Source organism: Carcharodon carcharias, chromosome 6, assembly GCF_017639515.1.
Source record: "Carcharodon carcharias isolate sCarCar2 chromosome 6, sCarCar2.pri, whole genome shotgun sequence".
In the NCBI taxonomy this organism is placed as follows: Eukaryota; Metazoa; Chordata; class Chondrichthyes; order Lamniformes; family Lamnidae; genus Carcharodon; species Carcharodon carcharias.
Window position 1 is genome coordinate 102,975,388 of NC_054472.1, and position 23,486 is coordinate 102,998,873.

Below are 23,486 nucleotides of genomic sequence, written 5' to 3' on the forward strand. Positions count from 1 at the left end.
CAGCAACATGTCACTTTATATCCCTAATCATCCTGTTAATTTAGCCAATCTTAACATTTTTCCTCATTTTCAATTATAATTGATTTATTGCAGTGTATTGTGCAAGAAGGAAGCATAAGAGAAGAGGCAGTACTAAGATTGTGCAGGCTATTTTGAATCTGGTAATGTGTAATGAGGCAGGTTTAATAAATGATCTCAGAATAAAAGATCCCCTGGGAAACAGTGACCATAACATGGTAGAATTTAGCATTCAGTTTGAGAGTGCTAAACTTAAATAAGGGTAATTACAAAGGAATAAGGGTAATTACAAAGGAATGAGGGCAGAGTTGGCTGGAGTGGACTGGGAAAAGAGTTTGGCAGAAAAGCTGGTTGATGAACAATGGCAGACATTTAAGAAAATAGCTCATGACTCACAACAAAGATATAACCCAGTGAGGAAAAAATATTGTAAGTAGGGGATTAACCGACTACGGTTAATCAAGGAAGTTAAGGATAGTACCAAGTTGAAAGAAAAAACATACAATGTGGCAAAGGTTAGTGGTAAGCCAGAGGGTTGGAAAAGTTTTAAAAACCAACAAAAGAAGACCAAAAAGAGGGAGGAAATAACATTCGAGGTTAAACTAGCAAGTAATATAAAAACAGTCAGCAAGAGCTTCTTTATATAAAAAGGAAGAGAGAGGCCAACATGAACATAAGTCCCTTAGAAAATGAGGCTTGGAAAATAATAATGGGGAACCAGGAAATGGCAGAGGAATTGAATAAATACTTTGCATCAGTCTTCATGATAAAAGACACTAATAGCATTCCAAAAATACTAAATGATCAAGGTGCAAAAGTGTGGGAGGAAATAAATCCAATAACTATCACTCGAGAAAAATGTACCAGGGAAACTAATGGGTCTAAAGGCCGATAGGTCCCCTGGACCTGATGGGTTACATTCTAGGATATTAAAAGAAATAGCTACGCAAATACTGGATCCACTGGTAAGAACCTTCCAAGAATCCTTAGATTCTGGAAAAGTCCCAGAGGATTGGAAAACTGCCAGTGTAATACCCTTATTCAAGAAGGGAGGGAGACAAAAAAACAGGTAACTATAGGCCAGTTAGCTTAAAGTCTGTCATTGGGGAATTGTTAGAGTCTATTATAAAGGATGTAATAGCAGAGCATTTAGAATTACATAATCTAACCAAGCAGAGTCAGCCTGGCTTCATGAAGGGGAAATCATGCCTAACAAATTTATTAGAATTCTTTGAGGAGGTCATTAGCAGGATAGATGAAGGAGAACCAGTGGATGTAATATATTTGGATTTCCAAAAGGCATTCCATAAGGTATCGTACATAAGGCTACTTTATAAGATAAGAACTCATGGTGTTGGGGGTAGTATATTAGCATGGTTACAGGATTGGCTAACTAATAGAAGACAGAGTTGGGATAAGGCGGACATTTTCAGGATTGCAACCTGTAATGCGTGGAGTGCCACAGGGATCAGTGCTGGGGCCACAGTTATTTACAATATATACTAACGACTTAGATGAGGGAAGTGAATGCACTATTGCCAAGTTTGCAGATAACACAACAATAGGTGGGAAGGCTAGTGGTGAGGATGACAGAGTCTGCAGAGGGATATAGGCAGGTTAAGTGAGTGGGCAAAACTTTGCAGATGAAATATAAAGTGGGAAAATATGAGGTTATGCACTTTGGCAGGAAGAATAGAGGAGCTGAATATTATTTAAATGGGCAAAGACTGCAGAAGGCTGCAGCACAGAGGGATTTGGGAGTCCTAGTGCATGAATTACAGAAAGCTAACTTACAAGGTCAGCAGGTAACAGGAAAGACAAATGGAATGTTGGCCTTTATTTCAAAGGGAATGGAGTATAAAAATAGGGAAGTCTTGCTAAAACTATACAAGGTACTAGTTACGCCACACCTAGAATAGTGTGAACAGTTTTCGTCCCCTTTATCTAAGGAAAGATATATACTGACATTGGAGGCAGCCCAGAGAAAGTTCACTAGGTTGACCCTAGGTATGGAGGGATTTTCTCATGAGCGGTTGAGTAGGTTGGGCCTGTACTCCTTAGAGTTTAGAAGAATAAGACGTGACCTTATTGAAACATAAGATTCTTAGGGGGCTTGACAGAGTAGATACTGAGAGGTTGTTTCCCCATGTGGGAGACTCTAGGACCAGGGGGCATAATCCAAGTAAGGTGTTGCCCATTTAAGACAGAGATGAGAAGGAATTTCTTCTGAGGGTAGCGAACCTGTGAAATCCTTTATCGCAAATGGCTGTAGGGGCTGGGTCGTTAAGTATATTCAAGGCCTAGATCAACAGATTTTTAATCAGTAAGGGAATAGAGGGTTATTGGGGAAAAGCAGGAAAGTGGAGTTGAGGATTATCGGTTCAGCCATGATCTAATTGAATGGCAGAGCACACTCGTGGCCTGAATGGCCTACTTCTGCTCCTATGTCTTATGGTCTTTGATAGGAAGAATGGAAAAGCAAAATATTATTTAAATGGAGAGAACTGGATGTCTTCGAACATGAATCACAAAAGGTTAGCATGCAGGTACAATGGAATTAGGAAGGCAAATGAAAAATTGGTCTCTGTTGCATGGGGGATGAAATATAACTACGGAAAGTCTTGCTACAGCTGTACAGGGCACAGGTGAGACCATACCTACAGTATTGTGTACAGTTCTGATTACATTTAAAGAGAGGTATACTTGAACTGGAAGCAGTTCAGAGAAGGTTCACAAGGTTGATTGCTGGGATAAAGGTGTTATTTTGAGGAAAGGTTGAACAGGTTGGGCCCGTAGCCATTGGAGTTTAGAATAATGGGTGATTTTATTGAAACACAAGATTCTGAGGTGCCTTGACAGGGTGGATCGTGAGGATGCTTCCCCTTGTGGGGGTTCTGGAACTCAGGAGCAGAGTAAGGGGCTGCCCATTTAAGCCTGAAATGAGGAGGAATTTCTTCTCCCAGTGGGTTGCGGGTCTCTGGAATTCTTTTCCACAGAGAGCAGTGGAGGCTAAGTCATTGAATATGTTCAAGGCTGAGCTAGATTCTTGATCTATAGGGGAACCAAGGGCTATGGAGAAGAGGCAGGAAAGTGGAGTTGAGGTCAAGATCACATTAGCCATGATTTTACTGAATGGCAAAGCAGGTTGGGCGGCCTACCCTGTTTTCTATTTCTTATGTTCTTACATTCTTAGGACAGGGAGTGTGGAAGGGAAGATTAGATGAATTACTGGGACTTTTTAAGATATGTGGAGGTGACAAGATTTTCTTCTTTTGATAGCCATTCTGGACCTAAAAGGCCTCTTATCGATGCTGGCCCGATGAGTAGAAGAGGAGCCAGAGCCATTTGAAGTCACTTCCTCAAAGGCACTTGGGATGGGCAACAAATGTTGGCCTTGCCAATGATGCTTGCATCCAAGAAAGTGTTTTTAAAAAAAAAGACTCTGGTTCAGTTCTTGCATTATCCTGATTTGAGCACTTGTGACATAGCGAAGAACGACTAGTACTCTTAATGAGTACTTGAAAACAACCCCCTTTTGTCTGGTTCACATTCATTCTTAAAGAAGTCTCATAGAGATAAGTTGAACAATTTCACAGTATGACAAATCTGCCTTAATTCAGAGTGGAACACAACAATGTGAAAATACTTGTTAACATTTCTTTCTGTAGTCAATTATCAATTAAGATTATCCTCAAGCATTTATTTGTACTTTCATTATACTCTTTAACTTGACTTGGATAGCAAATTGGTGAATATACAGACCCTTTGTGTTTTTTAAAAAATATACTCTGTGTTATGTTACAGGTTGGAGCCATGGACTTGCTGAAGGAGTTAAAGAGCATTCCTATGACTTTGGAGCTATTGCAGGTATGCTGTCTTGGGAACAAAGTTTTAACAGAAACAAGAGCTGCAGGAAGTCAATAGCTGATTCCCATATCTGGATAAGAGTGCCAGTGCATGCTGCACACAATAACTGGCCTAACCTTTGCATTTCATCTCATTCTGCTGTGCTGTGTCATTTAGCTGCTTTGGTTTCACGTTGCGGAACTTTTTCCTTTGAACTCCTCCACCTTGTTTTCTCACCTCCCAATTTAAAATCCTCTACTTAACCTTTTTTTATTTATTCACGGGATGTGGGTATTGCTGGCTAGCCCAGCATTTATTGCCCTTGAGAAGGTGGTGGTGAGCCGCCTTCTTGAATCGTTACAGTCCATGTGGTGTAGGTACAGCTGTGGTGCTGTTAGGCAGGGATTTCCAGGATTCTGACCCAGTGATAGTGAGGGAACGGTGATATACTTCCAAGTTGGGATAGCGTGTGGCTTGGAGGGAAGCTTGCAGATGATGATGTTTCCATATATCTGCTACCTTTGTCCTTCTGAAGTGGTAGAGGTTGTAGATTTGGAAGGTGCTGGTGAAGAAGCCTTGGTGATTTTCCACAGTGCATCTTGTAGATACCACTGTGTGTCGGTGATGGAAGAAGTGGATGTTGAAGGTGGTGGATGGAGTGCTAATCAAGCGGGCTGCTTTGTCCTGGATGGTGTCGAGCCTCTTGAGTTTTGTTGGAACTGCACTTATCCAGGCAAGTGGAGAGTATTCCATCGCATTCCTGACTTGTTCCTTGCAGATTGTAAACAGACTTTGGTGAGTAAGGAGATGAGTTCTCTTTGGAGAATTCTGGGGCCTCTGACCTGCTCTTGTAGCCACAGTATTTATATGGCTAGTCCAGTTTGGTTTCTGGTCAATGGTAACCCCCCCAGGATCTTGATAGTGGGAGATTCATTGAATCTCAAGGGGTGATGGTTAGATTCTCTGGTTGGCGATGGTCATTGCCTGGAACTTGCGTGGCACAAATGTTACTTGCCACTTGTCAGCCCAAGCCCGAATGTTGTCCAGGTCTTGCTGCATATGGACTGCTTCAATATCTGAGGAATTGTGAATGGTGCTGAACACTGCACAATCATCAGCGAACATCCCTACTTCTGATGTTATGATGGAAGGAAGGTCATTGATGAAGCAGCTGAAGATGGTTGGACCTAAGACACTACCCTGAGGAACTCCTGTGCTGATGCCCTGGAACTGAGATGATTGACTTCCAACAACCAAACTATCTTCCTTTGTGCTAGCGGAGAGTTTACCCCCGATTTCTCATTGATTTCAGTTTTGCTAGGGCACCTTGATGCCACACTTGGTCAAATGCTGCCTTGATGTCAAGGGCAGTCACCCTCACCTGAGTTCAGCGTTTTTTTTTTACCCCTGTTTGGACCAAGGCTGTATTGAGCTCAGGAGCTGAATGGCCTATCCTGTCCATGTCTGCACTTGATTCCTTTAACTCCAATACTACCAATCAACATGCATTTTTGCCTCTCATGATGAATGTTGGAAAGTTTTTCATTGCCTTTGAAAGATGTAATTTGACTTCTCAGTGATAGTGTAAAATGGGTGATAGTGAGTTGGATCATGATCAACACGTATATGCCAATGCTCATAAATCAAAAAAAGGACCAATTGGAAGTGAATTGGAAGTGTAAAATGGGTGATAGTGAATTGGATCATGATCAACATGTATATGCCAATGCTCATAAATCAAAAAAAGGACCAATTGGAAGTGAATTGGAAGCCTGTTTTACATTTCTGCAGTTTTTTTTTATTGAAACCAATGGAAAGCTAAATCAGGAGAGTTGCTATCACCCATTTTATGCTCTAGTATAAAGTCAAAACCAACTCCATAAATACAAGCTGTTCTTGAATGCAATAGGATCTATATTTACTGTCTTTTTTTTTCTAATTAGTCTGTTCATATTTGGAGTCGCCATTTTACCGAGGATCACTCTATACATAAAAAAAATGCATCAAAGTCTTTTATGATATTGTCCCACCAGAATCTACTGAATTCTACTGTGAGGGCATTGAGTCAACCACGTAGCTTGGGCCTGGAGTCACTTGTAGGCCAGACCAGGTAGGGATGGCAGGTTCTGCTTCGTGAGCCAGTTGGGTTTTTATGATAATCTAGAACCTTTTGTGATTATTTTTCCTGGTGCTAGCCCACAATTGTCTAGATTTACTGAATTTAGTTTTACAACCTGTGTGGGCGAAATTTGACTTCACGACACCTGGATTACTAGCCCAGTACTATAACAGCAAGGCCACTGTATTTTTATCAAAATGGTCTTTTTTTGATTTATGAGCATTGGCATATACGTATTGATCATGATTATGATAAAACTGTTTGAACGTATAGTGCTAACTAATAGTTATTGTGCATTTTCCATTTGCAATGAGAGGAATTCAGTGTGAAATCAATAGATTGTTTCTTTATTTGTATACAAGGAGACAATAAATAATTAAATGATTAAAGTTAATTTTCTTGATCCAGGGTTACCTGATGTTTAGTCAGGATTATGTACATCTGAGGGAATAACTGGCTGTTGCAAACTTAAATCTTAGGTTTATAAGGATATAAACAAACTTTGTGTATGAAAATCCTTGTAATTATGTACATGCTTTATCTCATTTTGAACTTCACTTGTGCAATTTACAATCGCATGAATGAGATAGCAAGCAGATAATCTACTAGAAGATACCCAACAGCAGGTTAAATGGCCAACAGGGGTAAAGTGAAGTATTTTCCCCCTCTGACAGCATTGCTAAGTATTGGAGATGTTTACAGCACAAAAGGAGGTAGAACGATGAAGGAGTAGGATGCACCATCTGTGGCTATCTAAGGAAGTTAAGGATGGTGCAAAATTGAATGAAAAGGCACACAATTCTGCGAAGATTAAGGTTGGCCAGAAGATTAGAAACATTTTAGAAACCAGTGGAGGATGACTTTTTTTAAAAAGGGAGAAATTGGAACACGAGTAAAATAGCAAGAAACATAAAAAAAGGACAGTAAGAGCTTCCACAAGTATATAAAAAGTAAGAGAGTAGCTAGAATAGGCATGGTTTCTTAGCGGTTGAGAATGGAGAACTAATAATGGGAAATTAGGAAATGGCAGGGGTTTTAAACAAGTATGTTGTGTCTGTCTTCATGGTAGAAGACACACGAAGAATCCAAAGAATAGCAGAAAATCAAGAGGTAAAAGGGAGTGAAGATCTTAAAACAATCACTAGAGAAAAAATACCAGAAAAACTAATGGGATTAATAGCTGACAAATCCCCTGGACCTGGTGGCCTACATCCTAGTGTCTTAAAGGAAATGGCTGCAGAAATACTGTTTAACAAATTTATTAGATTTCTTTGAGGCTGTGATAGGCAGGGTGGCTGCAGAGGTAGTGAATGTGTTGGTTCTGGAAAGGTCCCAGCAGGTTGGAAAATTACAAACGTAACATCTCTCCAAGAAAGGAGGGAGACAGAAAGCAGGAAACTATGGGGAGAATTTTCTCCCCGTCGGGGGAGGTAGTTTTGGGCGGGAGCAGGTGCGAGCGGATGCACAGCCGTTTTACATGGGCGGGCCTTAATTGGCACTGAGCGCTCCCTGTGTGGACGGGGTGAGTAGGCTAAGTCGGGGCTGGTGCTCTTTCGTGCATGTGCGCGAAAGAGCACAGAAATCTCTGAGGCACAGAGCTGCCTCAGGGAGACTAGATTGATTTTTAAAAAATTTTTAATAAAGAAAAAAATTTTAAGACGTCCCCTCATGTGACAGTGTCACGTGAGCTGGAATATGTCAATGAACTTAAATAAAAACTTAAGGTTGGACGGGCAGCTTAGTTAATTATTTCATTTGCTATTTAAATGTTCTTAATAGGCCTTTGACAGTTCGGCAAGCGCGCAGCTGACACTGTTGCGCGCCTGCCGAACTGAAGATCTGAATGATGCGCGGTGACGTCGGGACGCATGCCCGATGTTGCCACGTGTCATGTTACGGCAAGCTCGCTGACCTGTAGATTCTGGCCTATAGACCGGTTGGCCTAATATCTGTCATTGGGAAAATGCTAGAATCCATTATTAAGGAACTGGTAGGGAGCACATATAAAAACAATCACAATACAATCGAGAGAGTCAACGTGGTTTTATGAGAGGGAAATTGCATTTAATAAATTTATTAGAGTCTTTTTGAGGAGATAACAAGCAGGGTGGATAAAGGGGAACCAGTAGATGTAGTGTATTTGAATTTTTGATAAGGTGCCGCGTTGAAGGTAAGAGGTCACGGTCGAGAGTAATATATTATCACAGATACAGGATTGGCTAATGAACAGAAAACAGAGTTGGAATAAATAGGACACTTTCAGGTTGGCAGACTGTAAATAATGGGGTGCCACAAGAATCATTGCAGCGGCCTCGACAATTTACGATCTCTGTTAATGACTTGGATGAAGGGACTGATTGTATTGTAGGCAAATAGAATGTTAGCCTTTAATTCAAGGTGGATGAAAAATAAAAATAGGGAAGTCTTGCTACAACTGTACAGGGCATTGGTGAGACAGCACATAGAATACTGTTTACAGCTTTGGTCTTATTTGTGGGATTATCTTCTATTGGAGGCAGTTCAGGGAAAGTTCATCTAGGTCGATTCCTGGAATGAAGGATTGTCTTATGAGGAATGTTGAGCAGGTTCGGCCTGTACTCATTGGAGGTGATCTTTTGAAATATGTCAGTTGTGAGGGGGTTTAATAGAGTAGATGCTGAGAGGTTATTTCCTCTTGTAGGGAAATGAAAAAAAAACTAGGGGGCACAGTTACAAAATAAGGGATCTCCCATTTTTGATGGAGATGAGGAAGAATTTCTTCTCTCTGAGGGTCATTAACCTTTTGAATTCTCTTCCACAGATACAGTAGTGGCTGGGTCATTGAATGTATTCCAGGTTGAATTAGACAGATTTTTGATCTGCAAGGGAGTCAGAGGTTATGGCGGGGGGGCAGACAGAAAAGTGGAGTTTATGCCAGAATCACATAAGCCATGATCTTATTGAATGGTGGACCAGGCTCGTGGGGCCAAATGCATCCTGCTTCTATTTCATATGTTCTTATTACTTATCTCGAACAGCCAGACATGATAGGCTCTCCAAAGCTAATTCCACTGCCTGGCTTTCTCTCCAAAGCCTTGTTTATTCCTCAGCTTCAAACATTTCTCCAGTTTTTCCTTAAAAGATATATTGGTGTATGCTTCAATCACACTCTATGGCAAAGCATACTGTGCTTCAAACAATCCTCTTTTTTAAAAAAAAGTTTTTTAAAGATTCTCCTAATCTTTATAAGTCCTTGTAACTCATTGATGACCCCTTGTCACTGACTCACCAACCAGAAGAAATAAGCCTTTTCCTATTCATTCTATCACCGTATCAAAATTTTGAAAGCTGCTATGTTATCTCTTTGGCTTCTCTGTCCCAGTGGAAATAAACCTAGTATCTCAAGTCTCATATGACAGTTTACCATCTGTGGCATCATTTTATACAAATGCTTGTTGCTGAATATATGCTGCACATCTCTAATCTTTTCGAATACACCTATGTTCTCACTTCTACCATCGTAAGTAGTGTTTACCATCTGCCATAGCTTCATTCTCCTTGCTTCAATGTCCTTCTTATTCCGAGTAGCCTCCTCTCTAAACATTCTTTTACTTTTCATATGATTATAGAAACGTTACAATTTCTTTTTATGATGTCTACTAGTTTTTTTATGTTTCTTTTTAACCTTTCTAAACTCCGTGTTGCACTTTCTATTCAGTCCTAACTTTGTGTGCATCCTATTAAAATTTTAGATCAGTTTTAGTCTCTCCATGGAACTCTTTTATCTTTTCACCCTGTAGGAAGATATTTTGTATTCTGTGCAACTAACTTGAAGATCGTTGGTCTGCTAATTTTTCTGCCCATTTAATTTGAGCAGGTCTCCACTTGTCATGTTAAACTTTTGCCTTTCTTCAGTCCAGCATCAGCATCTTTACCTTTGACTCTTGCCCTATTTAATTCCGCCATTGAATTTAACTATATTGGAATCACTTTCAGAAACTGGGCTTCTGAGAGTTGGAGCAGCCTCATTATAAGCACACAATAAATCTAGCATCAGGTTTTTCTGATTGGCTCAATGATTAATCATTGTCCATTAATTTAGCCAAATGCTTTGTTCAAATTTCGATCAGAAAAGCTGCCAACAAGGTGGAAAATCCTGCGCAAGATGAAACTATTCAATTGCTTAAATTCTCTCTAAAGCTAACAATTTAGTTGTGGAAGTTACCACGCAATCAGCCAATCACTGTTTACTTTTTAAATTGGTATTAGTTGACTTGTAGCATTACAAAGGATATTTATAACATAACATTTATAACATAATGAATGCATTAAAATTATTCTGGAAAGAAAACACCAAGCTTATCAACAAGATCAACAATTATGCATTAGATCTGCTCACAAGTTTCCCCAGGATGTGCTGTGCTCTGCTCTGCTCTTTGAAACCTGTAACTCGAATTCTATTGTATTTTCTTAGGCCAGCACTTCCGGTCGGTGAGCAGGGAGTGGGGCCCGCTCGCCGATGCGTAAAATGACGTGGGGTGATGTTGGGCATGCACCCCAACGTCACCTCACGTCATCTAGATTGTCAGCTCGGCGGGCACGCACCCAAATTGGATGTGCACTCGCTGACCTGTCAACGACCTATTAAGGTCATTAAAAAACCAATTGAACTCATTAATGGACTTGCCCATCCAACTTGTCACATGAGGGGACATGGCAGGGAAATTTTTTTCTAATCTTTATTCAAAGTTTTAACTTGGAGCCAATCCCCCTGAGGCAGCACTTTGCCCCAGCGAGATCTGTGCACTCTTTCACGCGCATGCACAAAAGAGTGCACTCCCAGCTGAGGGAATCTCCCCACCCCCCCGCTCGTGCATCATTAAGGCCCGCCCACGGTAAAATGGTGGCGCCCGCCCGCTCTCGCACTCTTTTCTCTTCCCCCCACCCCCATAAGGGGAAAATGTTGCCCTCAGTTCAATTGTGTACTTCGGCTTGTTTGAGTTGAAGGACCTCAACCAGGTTATAGACTCTTGTATGAATTGGCAACCACAAAAACATTGTAGTGCTTTTAAGATGCATCCTGATTTTCTGAATGGACATGGGAAAACTTGTATCATTTTGATTTTGGGGGGGTGGCCATTCTCCCAAAAGCTGGCTGCACAGTTTGCTGCTTCTTCACCACTTATCAAACCATTAAACCCATTCTTCTCATCTGGACCTGTACACTTTTAAAAATTAAAACCACAACCTGTTATCCCCCAACTACGCTCATGCACCCAGGACCTATTTTGTGCAGGACCATGTTAAAATCGTAACTGCTTTAGACCCCAGATAGCCCATGAGCAGTGCCTTAAGTGATCACCCGGTGCATCAAGCCTGCTTTTGTTTCAGTAATACAAGTATTGGACCCCTTGCCCGGCATCCCAAAATCTGGAAGGACTCGAAAACCAGCTACATTCGAAGCTAGCGCTCTGAGTAGCAATTTGAATAAGACCCTTTTACTCTTTATTTTTCATAATTTATTTTGTGTATTATAAGTATATGCTAGGCCTAGGACCCAAAATCTGTAAAATCCCCAAATCTGGCACATATCTGGTCCCGAGCTTCCCGGATATGGGGTCCAGTACCTGTACTGGTGAATTATGGTCCTTGAAAATGTAATTACATGTTGGAAGTGGCATTGTCCTGCAATACTGACAGTTGTCTCAGATCATGACTGGGTAAAAACCCAAAGGTAGAATAATTGCTCTGTTGGTATTTTCTGATGTTGTGAAATTTTTTTTCACTCATTCATGGGATGTGGGCTTCGCTGGCTGGGCCAGCACTTATTCCCCGTCCCTAATTGTCCTTGAGAAAGTGGTGGTGAACTGCCTTCTTGAACCGCTGCAGTCCATGTGGTGTAGGTACACCCACAGTGCTGTTAGGGAGGGAGCTCCAGGATTTTTACCTAGCGACAAAGAAGGAACAGCGATATATTTCCAAGTCAGGATGGTGAGTGACTTGGAGGGGAACTTCCAAGTTGTGGTGTTCCCATGTCTCTGCTGCCCTTGTCCTTCTAGGTGGTAGTGGGTTTGGAAGGTGCTGTCGAAAGAGCCTTGGTGAATTCCTGCAATGCATCTTGTAGATGGTACTCACTGCTGCCATTGTGCCACAGTGGTGGGGGAGTTAATGTTTGTGGATGGGGTGCCAATCAAGCAGGTTGCTTTGTCCTCAATGGCATCAAGCTTCTTGAGCATTGTGAGAGCTGCACTTATCCAGGTAAGTGGAGAGTATTCCATCACGCTCCTGACTTGTAGATGGTGGACAGGCTTTGGGGAATCAGGAGGTGAGCTACTCACTGCAGGATTCCTAGCGTCTTGACCTGCCCTTGTATGCCACATTTATATGGCCTGGTTATCTCTTTTAGGTGGAATTCTGATGTTCAGTTGTTTGGTTTTGTGCAAACTCTTCTCTAACTGTATTAACTGTAATTTGTGATAATTCAATTATCTGTCTCAAGACAGATATCACAACTGCGGTGATATAGGTGCAAAATATTGTGATGTGAAATCAGTTTGGGTGGAAATAAGGAATAGCAAGGGGAAGAAGTCACGAGTGGGAGTCGTCTATAGGCCCCCGAAGAGTTGCCTCACCGTAGGACAAAGTATAAATCGGGAAATAATGGAGGTGTATAAGAAGGGTGCTACGTTTATCATGGTGATTTTAATCTGCATATTGACTGGACAAATCAGATTGGCGGGGTAACATGGAAGACAAATTTGTTGAGTTCATCAGGGATTGTTTCTTAGAGCAATACATTGCAGAACCTACCTGGGAACAGGTTATTTTAGATCTAGTAATGCATAATGAGGTGTGATTAATAAGAGATAGCATAGTTAAGGATCTTCTAGGGGGTAGCGATCACAACATGGTAGAACTTCAAATTTAGTTTTAGGGCGAGCAACTCAGGTCTCAAACCAGTGTCCTCAACTTAAATAAGGGCAATTACAGAGGTATGAAGAAAGAGTTGTCTAAAGTGGGCTGGGAAAATAAACTAAGGGGAAGGTCAGTTGATGAGCAGTGACAGTCATTTAAGCAGATATTTCATAACGCTCAGCAAAAATTTATCCCAGTCAAACAGAAGGACTTGATGAGAAGAATGAACCACTCATGGTTAACAAAGGCGGTCAAGGTGAATATCCAGTCAAAAATTAAGGCATACAAAGTGGCGAAAACTAGTGGTAGGCCAGAGGATTGGGAATGTTTTAGGAACCAGCAGCAGATGACTAAAAAGCTAATGAAGAAGGAGAAATTTGATTATGAAAGTAAATTAACAAATATAAAAAGAAACAGCAAGAGCTTCTATGGGTATATAAAAAGAGAGTAACTAAAGTGAGCATGGGACCCTAAGAGGATGCGACTGGAAAAATTAATATGGGAATCAGGGAAATGGCAGACAATTTAAACCAAACTTTTGCATCGGTCTTCACAGTGGAGGACACTATAAACATGCCAAAAATATCAGATAAGCAAGGAGCTAATGGGAGGAAAGATCTTGTAACAGTCTCTATCACGAGGGACAAAGTATTTGACAAACTAATGGGACTAAAGGCAAACAAGCTGCCAGGACCTGATGGCTTGCATCCAAGAGTTTTAAAGGAAGTGGCTGCAGAGATACTGGAGGCATTGGTTGAAATATTCCAGAACTCACTGGATTCCGGGAGGGTCCCAGCGGATTGGAAAACTGCTAATGTGACGCCCCTGTTCAAGAAGGGAGAGGGACAAAAAGCAGGAAACTATAGGCCAGTCAGCCTAACACCTGTCTTTGAGAAAAAGCTACAGTCCATTATTAAGGAAGAAATAGCAGGACGTTGAGAAAAGCTTAACAGAATCAAACAGAGTCAACATGGTTTTGTGAAAGGAAAATCGTGTTTGACAAATTTTCTACTGCTCTTTGAGGATATAACAAACAGAGTTGATAAAGGGGAACCGGTAGATGTAATGTATTTGGATTTCCAGAAGACATTCTATTAAGGTGCCACATAAAAAGTTATTGCACAAGATAGGAACTCACAGTATTGGGGGTAATGTATTAGTATGGATTGAGGATTAGTTAACACACACAAGACAGAGAGTCGGGATTAATGGGTCTTTTTTGGGTTGGAAAGACGAAACTAGTGGAGTCCCACCAGGATCAGTCCCAGGGCCTCAATTATTTACTATCCACATTACACTCTGCCCCCTCCTCCAAGTCATTAATGTATCCAAATTTGCTGACAATACAAAAATAGGTGGGAGGGCATGTTGTGATGAGGACATAAGGAATCTGCAAGGGGATATAGATAGGTTGACTGAGTGGGCAAAAACTTGGTAGATAGAACTTAATGTAGGTGTGAGGTCATGCACTTTGGTAGGAAAAATTAAAAGGCAGACTAAAATTTCAATGGAGAGAGACTCTAATAAAGTGCAGCGCAGAGGGATCTGGGTGTTCTTGTGTATGAAACACAAAGTTAGCGTGCAGGTGCAGCAAGTAATTAAGAAGGCAAATGGAATTTTGGCCTGTATTGCTTGGGGGTTGGAGTTTAAAAATGTACAATGTGTTGTTGAGGCCATACCTGGAGAACTGTGTACAGTTTTGGTCCCCATATTTAAGAAAGGATATACTGGCATTAGAGGCAGTTCACAAGTGATTCACTGGGATGATTCCTGGGAAGAAGAGGTTGACTTATCAAGAACGGCTAAATAGGTTAGGCCTTTATTCATTAGAGTTAAGAAGAATGAGGGGTGATCTTCTTGAAACATAGAAGATTCTGAAGGGGCTTGACAGGGCGGATGTTGAGATGTTTCCACTTGTGGGGGAATCTCGAACTAGGGACCATAGTTACAGAATAAGGGGACACTCATTTAAAACTGAGATGCAAGGAATTTCTTCTCAGGTGAGTGAATGCTTGCAATTCTCTACCCCGGAGAGTTGTGGAGGCTAGATTACTGAAAGTATTTAAAGAAGGGGTGGATTGATTTTTGAAATATCGGGGAGTTGAGGGTTATGAGGAGCTGGCACAAAAGAGGAGTTGAGGCCTTGGGCAGATCAGCCATGATCTTTTTGAATGGCGGGGCGGGCTTGAGGGGCCAAATGGCCTACTCCTGCTCCTATTTCTTACCTTCTTATGTTCTTAAGACACAGGTGGTGTGATTGTAGAGCAACATTTTGGCATGTCATTTCTGCTCTGCCCAGAGACAGGTCCTTGGCTCATTGTTTGCTGATGCTTCGTCCTGAGCCATTTTCTCAACAGTTTGTTTTGTCAGCAGTGGTTTGTCATTGCCTTTCATTAGAGCATGTTTTACTGAATTCCTAGTGCTTTCCATGCGATTTAAAACTGGATTCAAGAAATGTTAAAATGAAGAAAACATTTTAATTCTCATTAAAACATTGTGAAATGTTTTCAGAAACCACTTTTATTTAAGCTTCCAATTTCTGAATTATGCAAATTATTATTTTGCAATAGGGCCTTTATTGAACAATTTCTTTTTATTCATTCTGCCCAATTCCTTTAAACCACTTGAAGTTTATTTTGATAACTGAAGGGCAATACGTACTTTAAAAATCAGAATTTGTTGATAATTTGCAACGAGAAAATTTATTTATAAAAATGCTGTTAAGATTGTCCCATAAAGCATATCAGTAATTTTTATATATTTTATCTTGGTTGTAACAGATCACTTTAAAAAAAAAAATTGTAATTAATGGAAATGTCATCTTAATGATTAAATGTAGTATTTTAATGTAATTGGACTTCATGGATTTTGACCTCTGTTTAAATATCACTTAAAAGCAATAGTTAATTTTAATTGTGGTACAAGACTGCAAATAGAGATTTGCACCAGTAACACTTGTAGCAGGTAGTGCTAGCTCAGTGTTGATCTGGAAGGCACACACTTGAATTACTTTTTTTTTAAAAAAAGCAATGTGGATTCTAAAGTTTGGTTATGTCCAATCCAAGTCTCCCTGCTGAATAGTCTTTAATTAGTAGTTTTAGTTTAATTCTAAATTTGAACAGAAGATGGCACAACGCTGATTCTGTTCAAACTGATGCATACTTGCTGTTTGAGAGGCTGAGCAGGAAGATGTGAAACGCAATCTTGCCATTCTAAGACTTGATCGCTTCATGTAATTCTGTCACTTTGTTTTCTCTTCCCTTAGTACACTAATACATCTAGCAAGATGGGAAATACTCGTCCCTTTGGGAGAAAAAGGTTGCAAAATTTGATGAGACTTAAAACGAGTGTGGGCATCGTGATGCGCAATGAATCCATGTCTGGTGCTCCTGATGCAGGGAGCACACAAACTTAAATAATCGTAGCATGTAGCCAATGCTAAGCAGACTGTTGAATGTCTATAACATTATGAGAGGCTAGCATAAGTTGAAGCTTGCCTGCACTTCTTAAAGAGAAGGTGCATTCTGGTTGGAGCAACTACTGTAACTGGCTGCAGAAGATTGAGCAAGAACACTGAATTATGGCACAATATGGCAGAAATTGGTCTCGAGATTTTCCAACACTGCAAGCAGGTGCAGAGGAAGAGAGATATCAAATATCTGCGGGGGGCCAGGAGAACCAGACAAAATCTGAGAAGACAAAGGGAGCAGATAACTATAGCAGTCAAGCCAGGAGTCTAGTGCTGAGGGCCTGGGATGCAGTGCGGCAAGAGTTTGACCTCACACAAGTGAGCAAGGTTAGTAAATGCATCTTCAATGCCATATCCCACCAACCGCCCCAGTACTCTTCAAACTGCTCAATGCACCACCCTTCCCTTCACTTGCCATGTAACACCTTCTATCAATCATATCAATACCTTCACCTCAACATCACACAGTTAATATTGTTTCAAACCTCACACCCACATCTCCATTTTTGCACACACTGCCAGCTATTCAACCATGACAGCCACATCACCCAAACATTGCACCACACTCACTGGCACATTTCCCTCTTTCTTACAGGACAGAGGGGCGCATAACCGGAGGCAGCAGCTCCTAACCAGCAGGGGGCGAGTGGGGGAGTTTGTGCATGGCATGCATGTTCTTGTCCCTTGGTCGAGATGGTGGCCATCAATGTTGAGGCAGTCATGATTGAAGCCGTGGCTAGCCACAAGGCTCAAACCATCAAAGACGACAGTTGACTCATCCCAAATCCTTATTCACATATTCCACTTCCCTTTATCCCACGATCTCTTCCGATTTACAAGTTGCTGATGGTCTAAACGTGCACCTGCTACTTTCTTCCCACAATTTCCTCACCACGACCTTTCTTCAGAAAAACTGGAATCTGGCTGGGCCGTGGTACAAGAGAAGGAGTTGGAAGAGCAGGGAGACTGATCTGGAAGAAAGTAACTTGCGCTCTCACTCTTAGCCAATAGCTCAAGGACTGACACTGCATGTACTCTAAAGGATAGCTTATATACAGGATCTGCATCTAGTGAGACACCATGTATGAGTGGGCTGCAGCCAGGACCTGGGTTGTGCAGATGCCAGCTCATCAGAGGTAGAAGTTGCATATGAGTTCTGCAGAAAAAAAGCAATGATATACATGTTAAAATGTTTGGCAGGACTGCCAGAAAGTGTGCGGTCACTGTTGAGCACTAATTGGCACAGGGGCTTTGCTTTGTGGAGCCTATGCTTTTCAGCGTGGAAGTGATGGGCAACAATGAGAAAATGCTTGTGATCCAACCAAGATGCAGCACCTGATGGCCAATGTTTCGGCTTCCATTGCAGCACAAACAGAAACCTCCCAACACCTGGGCCCTGCAGTGGCATCTCAGATTCTCTCTCTCAATCTCAGCTTGCTACCATGCAAGCTCAGACTGCTACAATCATAGTTAGGGATAATAATATTTAAAGGGGCTTGCAGGGCTTCTCTGAATTCCTGCAATTTGTCCTTCAACACATTTCTAAGATTGCTGAGGTGCTGTCCTGTGGGAATGGTAGTAGCACCATACAGCATGAACCTTCTGTCCCCTCTCGGGAAGATAGCATTTGTCCCCCGCCCCCCAACCCCTACCACTCCACCAGTGCCTTTGCTGTTGCCTTCAGCCAGCCAACCCTGATTGTTGCTGCCCATGTTGAAGTGGAGCAGTGCGAAGCCAGGCCCTCTAGGGCCAGAGTTATACCAAGTTGTCCTGCAAGGCCATTAGCAGTTCCCCAAGTGAAAGTCAGCAAACTTCACCCATCATGCTGGAATCCCTGAGGTAGTACTGCGTAGAAACACTAGGACAGACAAACAAGCACACAAGACAGGCACAAAGGTAGTTTACTTTTGTGTGGAGTATTGAATGGTTTGAGTTGTACTGTGCTTTATTTTTGCATTATGACCAAGTGGTCAATGACAGAAAGAAGGTCCGGTATGGGACAGTTGGTGAATGGGGAATTGAGTTTGCTGCTACCACGGTCGGATGAGCTGATCAAGGATAGTTGCCCAGTTAGGGGATGTTTATTTCCTGCTCCTCTTGCTCAGCTGCTTGTTGTATACCTGATGACAAAGGCTGTGTCCCCATCATGGCGAGGTTGTGTCGGATGCAGGAGACCATGACAAAGTGCGACAGTCACTCCTTGGTGAAGCAGAAACATCAGACTCACTGTTTCTTCCTGAGTCTCAGGTGTATACGAACATACAGGTTAGGAGCAGGAGTAGGCCACTCGGTCCCTCGAGTCTACTCCACCATTCAATAAAATCAAGTTGATCTGATTGTAGCCTCAACCCCACAGTCCTGCCTACCCTTGATAACCTTTCACCCCCTTGTTAATCAAGAATCTATCTACCACTGCTTTTAAAAATATTCAAAGACTCTGCTTCCGCCGTCTTTTGAGGAAGAGAGTTCTAAAGCTGACTATCCTCTGAGAGAAAAAAATTCTCTTTAAGTGAGTGACCCCCATTCCTAGTTCTTCATTCTCCCACAAGAGGAGACATCCTCTCCACATCCACCCTGTCAAGACCCCTCAAGATCTTAAAGGCTTTAATCAAGTTGCCTCTTACTCTTCTAAATTCCAGTGGATACAAGCCTAACCTGTCCAACCTTTTCCTCATAACACAACCCGCCCATTCCTGGTATTAGTCTAGTAAACCTTCTCTGAACTGCTTTTAATACATTTACACCTTTCCTTAAATAAGGAGACCAGTACTGTACACAATACTCCAGATGTGATCTCACCCGTGCCCTGTACAACTGAAATATAACCTCCCAAATTTTGTAAGCAATTCCCCTCACAATAAATGATAACATTCTATTGGCTTTCCTAATTACCTACTGTATCTGCATACTAACCTTTTGCGATTCATGCATTAGGACACCCAGATCCTGCTGAATATCAGAGCTCTGCAATCTCTCACCATTTAGGTAATAAGCTTTTTGATTATTCTTGCGAAAATGAACAGTTTCACATTTGTCCACATTATACTCCATATACCAGATCTTTGCCCACTCAATTAGCCTATCTATTTCACTTTGTAGCCTTCTTACATCCCCTTCGCAATTTATTTTCCTACCTACCTTTGTGTCGTCAGCAAATTCAGCAACTGTTCCTTTGGTCCCTTCATCCAAGTCATTTAGTTAAATTATAAAAAGTTGAGGCCCCAGCACTAATCCCTTTGGCACACCACTCATCACATCCTGCCAACCAGAAAAAAACCATTTATGCTTACTCCATCTCCTGTTAGCTAGTTAATCTTCTATCCATGCCAATATGTTACCCTATTACACCATGAGCTTTTAGTTTCCACAATAACCTTTGAAGGTGAATTTCTTCCTGAAGATGCTAGGTAGATATTGGTCTGCTGCTCAGACCCCCCAATTTCCCCTTAATTCAACCTTCATACTCCCTTCTCGAGCAGCTTGAACTCCTGTGTCATCTCAGCTTATTCTCCTTGAGATATTATAGACCAAGAGTGCTGATAAGTGCAGCACCCATGACAAGGAGCAAGTGGTCTGAACAGGCCCTTCAAATGAGAAGCAAGGCCTTCAGAACTCCTTGTCAATCTCAGCAACTTGAAATAACAGTAGAAACCAACCACCAAACATGTCTGTCAACTCAGCCACAGCTGGTAGGATTCAGTCAGTAATTAACCTGAAAGTAGTTAATGATCCTTTCCAATCACACTGGTGTAGGGGCTATGGAGGTGGGCAGGGGGTGGTGGCAGGGATGGAAGGTTGTTATTCCTGCTGCTAAACGTGTGTTCAGTGTAAGGTTAGCAAAGAATGGTGGGTCAAAAGTGACATTGCTAGTGTTTGCATTGCATGTCAAAATCTGCCTTGCCTATATGCTTCTGACACATATCCTCTAGCTCTGCACTAACACCCTTACAGAAAATGGCGTCCATGTAGCCAACACCAGAACTGTGTGCGGATACCATTTTGGACCCAAAATGCCACCTGTTGCACTGAAAATCTAGGCACTACATATCCATGTTTCTCCATTTTACCATAACTAACCTGCTTTTTTTTACAGTTAGTTAGTTATAACATTCCATAAAATGTTTTAGATCTTAAATGTTTTAACTATTTGAACTCCTAAAATTTGATGTTTCTTTTTAGTTATTCTCTTACCCGCATTTCCGATAGATTGCACCCACCTTCCTTCCTATACAAGCTGACATTGTCAGTGTTATTTCTCCTCAGGCAATCTTTTCTTTCTTTTCAAAACCACCATCCTTGCCTTCAAAAAAAAACTCATCCTTGAAAATTAGTGATTCCAACTTCAATTTTGTTTCTTCTGCAAAGTGTTTGAATGCTTAGCAGCCACTCACACCTTTACTGACAATCCATATTTAAGTCTCTGAATTAAGTTCTCACATCTGCAACAGCACTGAAATATCAAGTTCACAAATGATGTACTTTTCTGACCTTTCTGCAGCCATTAATACAGTTGACCACATCGCCATCTCCATTTACCAGCTGAGTGAAACTGCTGCGACTTAGTTTACTCTTACTTGTCCGGTCGCTGCTAGAGGATCTCCTGCAATGATTTCTCTTCTCATCTGCTCATTACCTCTTGACGTTATCCAAGGAAATATCCTTGATGGTCTCCTATTCTTGATCTCTGTTGCCCATCAGTGACATCGTCCAAAGACACCGCATCGGGTTCCACATGTACACTGACAACATCCAGTTGTACCCTGCCACTGTCTCTGTGCTATGAGTCTGTTTGTCTGACATCCGTTTTTGAGAAGATCAAAGCCATCGTTTTCATTAGTCATCACAAACTCTGTACTCCTGCCCACACCCCCACCCCTGCACTCCCAAAACCCACTCACTGGGCAGAATTTTTTGCTTGGCGGGCAGGCGCGCGCCCGACCCACTTCAGTGTGAAGTAATGCTCCTTGACGTCAGCCAAGTGTCCTGACGTCAATGTGCACTCTTGTGATATTTCACTCGGCAGACATGCCCAAGGGAGACGGACGCATGCCTGCCATTAATTAAGAGGCCAGTTAAGGAACTTGGCACACCAGTTGTCTCCGAGTTTACATAGCCCATGTGATTTTTCGGCTGTCTCACAGGCAGGTAGCCAGGCCACAATTTGCAAAAACTCATCCATGGGTGGGATAAGAAGGGTCAGCAGCATTGTCAGTGTGAGTAATTTTGGAGATTGTGTGCTGCTGGTTGCTCATGTGAACTGGACTGCTTCATCTCGCTTCAGAGCTGCATTCTGATCATTTCTAAGCTTCATTTCAGGACTCCTCGTTGTCTTCCAGGCCCCGGAGGATTCTGACTGGGGCCTTCCAGGTATCAGACAGCCTTCCATAACCCTGGTAATGGGGATTGTAATCTCTGCTGGAGGCACCTCTGAAGAGGAAGAGAGGGGCAGGAGGGAGAGGAGGCCAGGTGTCCTAATGCAGCTTTCAGGGGAGCAACCTGTGGGAGGAGAGGTGCAGGTACAAGGAAGGGCAGGACCAGCTGGCAGCCCAAGGCGGAAGGGGCCACAGAAGGTGACACTACCCCGCTGCCACAGGTGGCGATGCACTATATCAATATGTCTGAGGTGCAATGCCGAAGGAGGCTCCATCTCTCAAGGGAGACAGTGACCTTTGTTTGTCAGAGGATTGGGCCTGAGGTCAGCTCCAACTCTGTGGGTGGATACCCCATACCGATGGCTCTGAAGGTCACAGTGACCCTCAACTTCTATGCCTCCAGCTCTTTCCAAGGCTCGTTGGGGGATCTGTTTGGAGTCTCCCAATCAGCTGTCCACAGTTGCATCAAACTGATGAAAGAAGCTACGTTTAGGCATGCGTTGACTTTCATTCATTAATTTCTGCATGGATGAGGCCAGCCAAGCTGAGCGAGTCAGAGGCTTTGCAGCGACTGCTGGGTTCCCCCACATCTAAGGTGCCATTGACTGCACACGTGTGATCATAAAGGCGCTAGTGGGTGTGACAGATGCCTTTGTCAGTAGGAAGGGATTCCACTCCATTGTAATATCACAGGATGCAGATCCTGCAAGTCTGTGCAAGGTATCCTGTCAGCTCCCATGACGCTTACATCCTAAGACACTCCCAGGTGCTGAGGCTCTTCAGTGCTCCAGCCCGACTGCATGGATGGCTGCTGGGTGTCAAAGGCTATCCCCTGAAAAGGTGACTCATGATGCCTCTCCGCCATCCAAGAACTGAGGCCGAGCAGCGGTACAACAGGAGCCGTGCCTCCTCAAGGTTGGTGATAGAGAGGACCATTGGTCTTCTGAAGATGTGCTTCCGATGCCTGGACCATTCAGGGGCACACTGCAATACTCCCCAGAGTGGGTGTCATTAATAATGGTTGCTTGCTGCGCTGTCCACAATCTGGCACAGGCAAGAGGGGACCCACTGGAGGAAGAGGATGTTGAGGCAGCTGCACAGGCCACAGATGATGAGGCCAGCAGTGAGTCCGAGGACGAGCACGCCGAGAAGAATGCTCAGGGTATGGCCACTGACCTGGGTGACCTCCAAGGCAGGGACACCCAGGAAACTTTGATCCAATGCTCCTTCAGTTAGTCTACCAAATAAGAACCATCATCACATGACAGGGCTGCAGGCTCCATACTCGATCCCAGTGAGGAACATTTCCTTGGCCACCAACGTACATGCTGTCTCCTGAAACTTTATTGCGCAGACACACACGTCCTTCATTACATAATAGCCTACCCTGAACCTACAGCACAAATGAGGCATACTGAGGCCAAAAGCACAAAACAAAATCTCATTTAACATTGCATTTGACACATTGCTGAAGTAAACATTAACTGGTGTTATTTATCACACCATTAAATAAGTTAAAGCAAAATGGGGGAACAAAATATCAAATGTGATAAGCCCGTCTTGTGCTTAAGGTGCTTTACATTTACGTTTGCGGGTGCTGCGTCTGGGTGCTCCACCCTCGCTGGCACCTGCATTAGAGACAGCCTGCTCACTGTGCCTTCCTGTTGGCCTTGATGACACTGGCAATCATCCTCTGGCCCACGGAGCCTGTGCTGGCTCCACCTGGGAGGGAGCAGCCAGTGCCATGGCTGGCATCTCCCCATTCGTC

The 23,486-nt window shown here is 42.6% G+C and overlaps 1 protein-coding gene across 3 annotated transcripts in view; it reads left to right on the forward strand.

The window, feature by feature from the left end:
- tcea1 (transcription elongation factor A (SII), 1) overlaps positions 1-23,486 on the forward strand; it is a 69,643-nt gene that overhangs the window by 13,907 nt on the left and 32,250 nt on the right. The window contains exons 1-2 of one of the 3 annotated variants that reach the window (XM_041190623.1): positions 3,823-3,885; positions 5,898-5,974. Coding sequence is in view for 2 of the 3 variants with exons in the window: in XM_041190620.1 (XP_041046554.1) it covers positions 16,458-16,673 (216 nt within the window). In the remaining variant the exon portion in view is untranslated. Of the gene's footprint in view, positions 1-3,822; positions 3,886-5,897; positions 5,975-16,223; positions 16,674-23,486 lie in introns of those variants that run through there. The other 2 variants (XM_041190621.1, XM_041190620.1) reach the window with 2 other exon arrangements.